Below are 10,519 nucleotides of genomic sequence, written 5' to 3'. Positions count from 1 at the left end.
GGGCACGCGCTGCGTTCCGGGGTTATGAGGAGTGGAGGGTGAGCCACCCGCTCAGTTCAAGTGTATCATTGTTGATTACTGATGCAGTACCTTCGTTGATTATACTGTATGATTGTTTCCTAGTGCGTTTACATGCATAAGCCCTTTTCTTAAATTCTCATCCTTTGCTTTTCTTCATTTTTTTTTGTTTACACAGGTGGTGTGCATAACCTGTCGACAGGACTGCAACATCCCCAATGAAGATGGGTTGACATTTACCATCAGGCTAGATGGGGACACTTCAGCTCTGGTATAAATAATCATGTCAATTTTTACTTATATTGTGTTTGTTCCCCTCTACTTTGAATATTAACAATATGTAGGAAATAAATAGCAATTAAATTCTACATCTACAGATCGTGCCATGCTACGCAAGGCACCAGTTCAGCGCCATCCCAGACAGTTCATTGCTTTTTCAAGCGAGAGGGAGCCGCATGTATGATTTTGGCGTGTACAAAGGGAATTCAAGGGCGATCATCTATGGTGAAAACTGGTGCAGGTTTGTTGAAGACTTCGACCTGCGAGAGAGGGTGACCTTGTCTCCTTCGATTTGACTGAAGACATTCCTATGGTGTACTGCTGCAACCTGCCAAGGACATGCGATCAAAACGAAGAGCATAAAGATCCTCTAGAATTAGCTGTCATAACGAAGGGAACTAATCTTACGAAGCAAGAGGAGCGTAACCTACATGACCTTTTGGCGATGAAGAAATGCTATATAGGTGCATTTTTTGTCCACCGCTTCACCAAGTCGAACATAGCAAGAAAGACGATGGTATGTTTTTGGTGTACTAGTATTTTCTATTTTGTATGCAATTTTCTTTGTTTTTTTATGGAGAGAAAGTTTAATGATATGCTATTGTAGCTGAAACCAGTGAATACACTGATGTGTGTTTTTGCATATCATTTTGTTTCCCATAACTGAAGATCCTTATGTAATATATGTAGTAGCTTAAGATCCTTTTGTTTACTGCTCCTTCACATATTTGATAATTTTTCTTCCTATGAAGGTGCACACAGAGATTACCGGTGAAAGTTGTCGATGCCCTGAAGACCCCAGGAGATGGGGAGATACCGGGAGATGGGCTTGCTGGCATTCGGCTGTGCAAGGACATTTTCATGTCGGTCAAGTACCACAAGTGTGATGATGGCCGCATCATCTTCGATAAGGGATGGAGTGATTTTGTTGACAGTGAAGAGCTTAAGGTTCATAAAGCCGTTCTTTTCTGTTTCAAGACCACCACCCGTGAAGATCTTCAGATTGAGGTGGTTATGAACATGCTGACCGAGGGGCTAGGATTCATCTATGGGGTGTCCTTTACACTAGGTATAGTGCAAGACAACACAAGTGTGTCCTTTACACTAGGTATAGTGCGAAAACTATTTTGATAGCAGTTATGCATCTATGGGGTTATGTCTTCATTATGTCTTGGGTGATGATGACTATGAGAGGTGGACATGTTGTAGTTAGAGTAAATGCTAGGATTCGGCCCTATTCAGGACTCAAAATAGGTCTTTCACGGGTGGTTGCTTTATTGCCTGCTGTTTCCCTGGCTATAATCATGAACGATGGTAATGCAAATGGAATCGTTAAGGGGGTTTTATTAATATTTTAAATCATGGAGTTAAGATGGTAGAACTACCTATGAGTGTTTGCGTAGGAGATGTGGTAAGGCATCAGTTGTGTTCTTGACTCTTTGGCAATGCAGGAATAATGTGAGATTACAAAATAAATGGTATAGTGATCTTATGAATCTTGTTTAGCTAATTTGCTTGTGGATCATGGGATGGTCTATATTGCAGATGAAGGTGGTAAACAAAGAGGTGCTGATGTTGGGAGCAAAGAGGTGATGATGGTCTATATGCGCACGCTAGTGCATGTAGCATGTGAATTGTACAGTTCATCGCAAGTGTGGAGTCACAGGGTACTGCGGTGTCGCCTGCGCATCTCTGCCGTAGTTTTATTTTTTGGACCTTCATGTTAAGTCTGGCTGGGCTTGCTACCATGTATGATTTGTGCTGCTAGTTGATTACTTTAGTTTCTAGCTATAGTTTGTATAAGGGGCTTGAAAGACCATGTGGTTTCTTTTAATGGAAAATCAGAGGGAGCGACCCTTCTTTTGATTAAAAAATGAACTTTACTTGTGCAATTAAAAAATAAAATTTCTCTATTCAAACCCAATTGAGAACAGTATTCATTATAAATCTGAAATAATCTTTTGGTAAAAATGGCTATCGCATTCTGTATCATAGCTATCGAAACCGAAACAAAATAAATGTCTTAAGTATAATATCTCATGAATCGTGGATCAAATTAGGCAAGACAGCTAGAATAAAGGATGATTCAACTTGCAGGAAATTTGAACTTACGACTTACTAGCAGTATAATGAAGTTTACAGACTATCAGCTAGATAAATAGAAGAAACATTTTAGGTTGATTCATTCTTCCTTCCGGACTTCTTTCATCGCCTAGATGGTTTGGCGAGATGCTGGCGCTGACTCTTGAACCCCTTCTGGAAGTTCACCAACCGCCTGTATACGTCGTAGGTGGCCTACGCGTCCATGGAAGCATAATAGATGTTCTTCAAGGACAAGGGCGCTTCTGCCTATATATGGTGGTCATCTTCTGTGAGAGCGTCCTTCATCTTGTTGTAGCTGTGGTGGATGATGGCACCAGCGTAGTCAGCCAAGCCATACTTTGGCTTAAAATCATCACTGGATCAGGCACTCTCCACATATTCTGGATATCCACAAAGTTTTGTACCACCAGACCAACATGCTTGAGTTTTTTCTTGTCATTGTTGATGTCCACCCCAACAAAGGGGTACTCCTTGTCGAGCAGGAAGGTGGCAAGAAGGCCGCAGTGCTCATCAGCAATGCTTATGTGGTACACGAGGACGTAGATGCCAATGCATAACTGGACCACGGCCGCCATCTGTGTCGGACCACGAGGCCAGGTGTACTCCACATCCAGTGCAACTATCTTCTGGTCGTCGTTCCGCAGCCAGTATTTGAATCTGCCAATGCAGTACTCAACACAGCTAGCCTTGTTCATGTACTTCACACAAATTTCGGTATTTCCATCTGCCCTAGCAGAAATAATCATTCTCGAACGCCATGCCGAAGGACTGTAATTGATGAAACCAGTATAAGACATGAAGCATGACAATAACATGATAACAATAAGCCGAGATTAATATGACGACAGATAGTATAGGAATTATGGTGCTATTGAAAGTTTATGTGAACAATTTGAACTAAACAAGTATTCCCTCTATAAAGAAATCACTAAAGCAGTGAACCAAAATTGTTATATTTCCTTGCAGAGGGAGTATATGTGAGTTAACAATCAAAATTTATGCTCTTGAAATATTTATCTAAACAACTGCATCAACAATCAAGAATAAACATGTATCTATGAATTGTTCATCGCCCATGCAGATGAAACTGTGTGTACAAACTAAAGAAGCGGGAGAAAAACAAGAAATTGACAAGACAACGGACTAGATGTTGCATGCAGATGAATCTGTGTGCAAAATTCTCATAAGGCAACGGACTACATGTTGCAGGCAGATGAATCTATGCGCACAAAATAAAGAAGCAGGAGAACAAGAAATTGGCAAGAAGAAGGACATCGTATGTGCTGCTACTAGATAACTACTAGCAAAATTGACAGGAAGGAGAACTCACCGTTCCAGAAGCCAGATTGTTGGGAGAGTGGGCGACGCAGAGGAAGAGGGAATTGAGAGGACGCAGAGGCAGAGGAACCGTTTTTGGAGAGTCGTGGTAGTGAGGACGAAGCACCCTCGCGCATGCCCGTCCTAAATAATTGGGACGGGGCTCGTCGCAACCGTTGGAGTCCTCACTTCCTTTCTCATGTTCACATTTCAAATGGGCTCATCCCATTATAATATGCCCGTATAAGAAAGCACAAGAAGCCCAAACGCTTCACGGTTGAGATTACTGATCTAAACTTGCTAAAAAATTCTCAAAATAAAAAAAACTAGCTAAAAAAACTTTACGTGATCTAAAACTACCTCTTCGTGAGATCCCAAATTCCCAATATTTCCTTGTGGTGGGTTGTTAGGGAATCCCTTATAAATAAACATTACGTGATCTAAAACTACCTCTTCCTGAGATCCCAAATTCCCAATATTTCCTTGTGATCGGTTGTTAGAGAATCCCCTATAAATACAAAGCTTTTCACGGCATTGATCGTATACTTCCACCCCAAGCCTCCCACCCCACGCCTCCCATACCTACCCTTCCATGACTACATCGAATTACCACCCCACGCCGCCCAAAGTAGCTCCCAGGTCGGTGAAGCCGACGGAGCTGTCATCTTCAAAGCCTGCGTCGGCAAATCCTGAGATGAAAGAGAAGGGCACGTCAGAGAAGCCGACAAAAGAGAAGGGCACGTCAGAGAAGCCGGCGAATCAAAATATGAAAGCGAACGGCAATGGAGCCGGTCGCCATCGAGAGAATCCTCTGGTAACGATCGAGATCCTTGTATTCTGTATACACCCTCCTTCCCAAGTCTGCATGCAATCCCAAGTCTGCATTCAACTTTGTTTAAAACCAGCAACCGAATCAACGAAATAATTGTAGTACTCCTAAATGCCTGAGCAAATATGTAGTAGACAGAATACAAAGTAGTTTTGTACGTAAGTTGCATGCCTCACTTATTTGGCATTGAGAACATCAAATGTATGTGCTATATTAAATTTTAGGTTGATGAGAAAGAAAGGAGAAAACTAAAGAGAAAGATGGACAGTAGGATCACATGTTACATTCCTAATATGGTGATTATCTATAAACTATTGATCTTGTGATCATGTATGCAATTATTTTCGTAAGCGTGACGCCTGAACTTTAGTAGTGTACATAGACCAAAGTCTGCTCTTTCTACTAAAAATCTATACTATTATCAGTCAATTTGCCGATGGAGATAGCTTATTTTTCTATGTCTGGTGTTCATTATATGGCCTAGAAGCTCTATAATTTCATGCAGTATTGTAGAGCACAATTTTGATATTGGCATAGATTAGATCTAGTCGGTTATATGCGTGTTTAAATGAATACCATACAGAATCTAATCACACTATTTGTACATTCACGTAACTCAGGTTGCTGCATTGCTACAATACGAGAAGTTCATAAAAGAATTAAACGCACCGCAACTGACGTACATCAAGTTGATTGGACTGGGTGAACTTCTCCAGACTCCTGGCATGAGAATGAGACGTCTACTATGCCAGGCCATCGCTTATTCATATGATGCAGAGCAGGATGCCTTTATAATTAATGGGAGACCATGTAGGATCACACTAAAAGATGTGGAGCATATAACAGGCCTGCCCTGCATGGGGAAGAATCACGTCTCTTCAAATCACAACAATACTTTGGAGTTGTGGAAGGAACTGAAATACCCCAATGACACAAAAGTAACTTTGAAAGGATTGCTAGCCAAGATGAAAGGCGACAGCACACCTAATTTTGTGAGGCCATTTGTCTTGTACACCATAGGAAAATATGTAAGCCCGACAACACAGCAGTATGTGGACAACAGATACCTTGGGATTGTTAGAAACGTTGAGACAATAAAGAGCACCAACTTTGGACAGCTTACACTTGACCATCTTATGACTAGTGTCAGGAAATTTGTAAATGGTGGAGAAAATCTGGAGGGCAACCTACCAATACTGCAAGTAATACAATCATTATTAACATACAATACATTTAATTTTATGGAAAAATTTCTAAGCTGTTTTTGTTGTAATGCAGACGTGGTACTACGAGAAGTGGAGGATGCACCAATTGGACTCTACCATCTCGTATGCATCAAGGTTAAGGCCGCTGATCCAAAACTGGAGTGACGAGCAGGCACAGAAGGTTGACAACATAATCAACAAAAATTATATAGGGGTTGGAGAGGTAAAGTGTTAGTACTGTGTGCCTGGATTATCTACCATATGTTTTGAATGATACTAACGACACTAACATACAATATGTCGATGACCTGTTGCGGCCTTTTAATCCGCCACCAGTTGGGACGCCGGTCAAACCAAAGACTAACGGTCAGGTAAATGATGAACATCAGGCACAAATATATATTGTAACTTTGCAAGTACAATCAAAGTCATAGGCTTCTAACTGCTTGTAATTTGCAGGATAAGGCACTCATGGGCCGTGTATTGGCTGATATGAAAGAAGTTGCCTCCATTGTGCGGGAAGCCAGTGCACAACATTTGATAGGATGAGCACCCTTGAAAAAAAGGGACGAGTGCCTTAGGCGTACACTTGCGAACGGTAGACGCACGGACGACCTCATCACAGAATTCAATGTAAATATACCATTATGAGTTTCTATAAATATTTTTACTATCAATACTCTCCACACTAACACATTTTTTAAAAGAACCACCGCTATATGGAATATTTGATGCTGATCGCCCAGGAGTAGAGGACATACAGCTATCTGACCTGGGAGTACCTGCGGACCCAATGGAGGTCCCAGGAGAGAATACTACTCACCAGCAAAAACAAAAAAAGACACGGAGGTCATTGCCAAAGGCATTTCTGCTAAGGGAATAAAAAAAGATAACATGGATGCCCCCATGAAGAATGTACCTGAAGATTTGCAGTCTGCTCCTAGTTTGCAATCACGAAAGCATTAAAAAACCACCACAAGCCTTGAAGCTTTCATGGTGATACACATTTCACATCTAACTGATTTTGTTTTAAGTTAATGTAGATTCGTAGCTAACATATGATCTTCCACGTTCAGGATGAAGAAGACAGAGATGTTGCTGTAGCTTGCAAGGAGAGTCTCAAGAATGTTTCAGAGCTTTATAAAGAGGTGGATGCTTCGTAGGGTGCTCCGAGTTTGGATTCGCGAAATCATTCTAAAGCCACTAGAAGCCTTGAAGCTTTCCTGGTGATGCACATTTTACAGTTAACTGGTTTTGTTTTTTTATTTCGTGCAAATTGCAAGCTAACAAGTGCTTTATTTCGAATCACAGGATCCTCTGAATTTGAGGCACAATGAGAATGTGCGAAAGGCTGAAGAAAGAAGAGCTCAAGATGATGAAGATGTCAGTATTGAGGTGGGGGGAGAGGCAGGTACCAACAGCAAACACCGGTCTGCCAAGGCTAAGGCTATAAGGGAGCCGGAAGAGACCCATGTCTTCCCAGTTAATGAGGACAACTATGATGATTCTTTAGCAAAGCAGCGAGAAGATAGTGTGGTTGATTCCATGTACCAACTCGTACGAGCATCCGGAAAAGAGTGGCATCTTCATTATTGTGCAATGAAGATTATGTTCTGTACGATAGTGATAAGAAGAGAAAGAAAAACAGAACTCCATCGGAGTCTACCAATGATTCCAAGGACACAAAGAATACAAAGAGGAAAAACCGTGCAAAGCATTTTTAAAGATACAGACACAGGTGCTTCGAGGCTGGAGACCGACCTTGACAAGTTTCGATAGAATTACGTGGCTGAAATTGTCAACACCTCAGGTCTTGATAAACAATTGGTGGTAATTGATGACATTGTTCTGCTACAGAAGCATTTGCAATGCCTCACCATGACAGATGGATTTTTAGATGACAAATGGTTGGGTGACGAAGTAAGATATTTGCTAAATTATTTTATCAATTTTCTTTTGCATAGTACAATTAACTTGAATTTTGTTTTAGTTGGTTGATGCTGTGATTCAGATCATGCGTCATGATCATCCTAAGGAAATAAGGGACGGGCAACTGGTTTACATTGAGAGGGTGGTCGGCATCGCTATGCTGCAAAGAGATGGTAAGGTAGAGAACTGCCATGAGGCCGCTTTGGCGGGCAGTCATGGAACAACAAAAGGAGACAACTACCTCAGACATGATCTGGTACCATCTAACCATGACATAAGCACATTTATTTTTGTAATCATTATGCAGGTTGATGTAATCATGTTTGCTGTCCAGGTTTTTCTACCTACGAACATGGCGAACACCCACTGGTTCCTTGTGGTCAAAAACCCCAGAAGGAGGGAGATTCAGATTCTTGATTCACTTTTCAGCTACGTAGTAACACAAGTGGTTCACATGGTGAGATTTTAAACGTCTTTCAATATAACACAGCATTTAGCATCATACCTAACCTTGAACCGTGAGCCACTTCTCATACTATGGACTTTGGCAGATACGTGGGGTGGAAGCACATCTGAGAGCATAGTTGCGAATCAATGGACCACAAAGCCATGCATGGCAAGACATTAACGTGACCTAATGGACAGTAAAGCATGTTCATGTGCCAAGACAAGATGACAAGTCAGTCAACAGTATTAGCTTATAAATATGTTTTTCATTGTTAATACGTGAAATGGTGCTAACATAATTAATTGTTGTAGTTCTTCTTGTGCACTTTACATGCTGAAGAACATCGAATTCTTTACGGGGTAAGATCGTACGCTGCATTATGACCAAGTACATAGAGTAACACCTAAAATTCTGCCAATATTGTAAACATATGGAACGATACTAACATATCCTCCCATGCAGGCATACAATGACAATTATACAAGAGAGCTGCCTGTTGTCCTTCTTAATTCTCCCTACAACAAATTGAAGTCCATGAAAAGGCTGAAGACGTACAATGCTAGCCTATTGGATGCAGCTACGATTGAAGATCATGAAGATGCAAGCAGTTTGTCCAATAGTGGTTGATTCTTAGATCTGGAGTGTACACTTGGTTATGAAGCGGTAGAGTAGGGTGTGGTTTGGTTTTAGTCCCGAAGAAGGTTTCCTAGCCATGGTCATAGTCCAGTGCGGATTAATCAAGTTGTAATATTTCATAGTACTGGTTCCAAATACTATTCTTGAAATAAATTTGGTCTGCATGGGAGATGCTGAAACATATATTGGCCTTTTACAACCAGAACTTTTGAAGCTCAGGAAGTTTAAATGAATTCTTAAATTTATATTTAAGTGTCGTCTGAGTCTGGACAATATTCAAAACAATTACATTGCTAGTTAAAAGTTTCAGAATTTTTGTAACATCGCTAGTTAGAAGTTTCAGAATTCTTTTAACGTCGCTAGTTAGAAGTTTCAGAAAAATTTCAGCGAGTGCTGAATTTTTTTGGCATCGCTAGTTAGAAGTTTCAGAATTTTTTTAACATCGCTAGTTAGAAGTTTTAGAAAATTTTCAGCGCGTGCAGAAATAGTTTGGCCGAAATTCAGCGAGGCTAAAATATTTTGGCTGAAAGGCAAATATTGCAATGAGTGCTGAAATGAATGAACTTCAGTTATTTCATCGAAATCTCACCGAAGTGAAAACCATGGTGTCGTGCCATCTTGAGCAGCACCAGACATGATTCAGTATTATTATTAAAATTTAGCTCACATATACGAGGAAAAAAGGTATGAGCATGAGCATGCAAGATCGGATGGGCAATAAAATAGCTTCACAAGAGAGTAAAATACTTCACGTGTGAAGACTCAATCTTAGTTGACTTTAGAACCAGTTTTCATCCTAAAAGAGGTCCGGTGAACTACTTATAAGCAATAATAAAAGCGGTCCAGTTCTTTTGGCGGATTTTCAAAGAAACGGGAACAATATCTTTTTGATGATCGTGATTCTCAGAAGACCTACGTGTTGTTACGCAACTTACCTTGGTTTTTTTAAGCCATAATTAACTTACCTTGGTTTTGCTAAACTCTCCACGCCCCCACCCCCTAATATTCAACCAGGTGGATCCCCTCCCTTGATTTCCTCCAACCAAAGAAATCTATACGTAGATATATGCCCGGGTTGTTACGATCCCTCTAAATAGGGATCCTATGAAACCTCGTAGATCATAGTTCGTCCTTTTGCGCCGCCCAAACCAGCAAGACAGAAGGACGGAGCAACCCAGGAATCCGAATCCAGCAAGACCGAACGACGGAGCCAAACATGAATCCTCTAGTAACTCCCCATGATCTCAGCCGCTGCTATTTTTCGTACCACGATCTTCCTCCCATGATCTCTTGCTGCGAACCCACTCGTTGTTTGCATATTCATGTAACTCATCACATTTTTAAACAAATTAAGTTGGGGGCGTTAGGGGAGGGCGCTAGGATTTGTTTCCTACCAGATTGGCAGTTCATTGATTAATTCCAGGCTAAATCTTAGCATCTGGTCATGTCGATGCCAATTAGTGCAGCGGGCACTTGCCTTCTTTTTTCCTTCTGCACGAGTTATGGAAGGCATCGATGGCCCATGTTTTAATTCCATACTGCTGACCATGATTAGCGCCTAGAGTTGAGGAGACCACGGTTGGATAGTTTTTTTATTTTCCAATCTTTATTTTATTTCAGATAAGTGCCTTGCAATGGAGATTACCTTAGATGACCGTTCAAACGTAACCAAGCTGAATCACATGATAGTATTTGCACATACATGGAACTCAGCATGCTTGTACCTCATGCAGTAGCGTAGAGCACAATTTTTAT

The 10,519-nt window shown here is 41.0% G+C and overlaps 1 protein-coding gene across 1 annotated transcript; it reads right to left on the bottom strand.

Annotated features, from left to right (window-relative positions):
- Window positions 1-2,681: 2,681 nt before the first annotated feature.
- On the bottom strand, window positions 2,682-3,146 carry LOC147963849 (uncharacterized). The gene has a single exon (XM_087529729.1). It carries the CDS (start codon window positions 3,144-3,146, stop codon window positions 2,682-2,684), a length of 465 nt encoding a protein of 154 aa, XP_087385855.1.
- Between the last annotated feature and the right edge of the window lie 7,373 nt (window positions 3,147-10,519).

The sequence above is a fragment of the Triticum urartu genome, chromosome 6A (assembly GCF_056163025.1).
Source record: "Triticum urartu cultivar PI428250 chromosome 6A, HENAU_Tu73, whole genome shotgun sequence".
Lineage (NCBI taxonomy): Eukaryota > Viridiplantae > Streptophyta > Magnoliopsida > Poales > Poaceae > Triticum > Triticum urartu.
The sequence above is the reverse complement of the archived record's forward strand: the minus strand, read 5'-3'. Positions and strand labels throughout refer to the sequence as shown.

Excerpts from the sequence above, each read along its gene's own strand:
- LOC147963849 (XM_087529729.1), bottom strand. The coding sequence starts at position 3,146 with ATGATTATTTCTGCTAGGGCAGATGGAAATACCGAAATTTGTGTGAAG.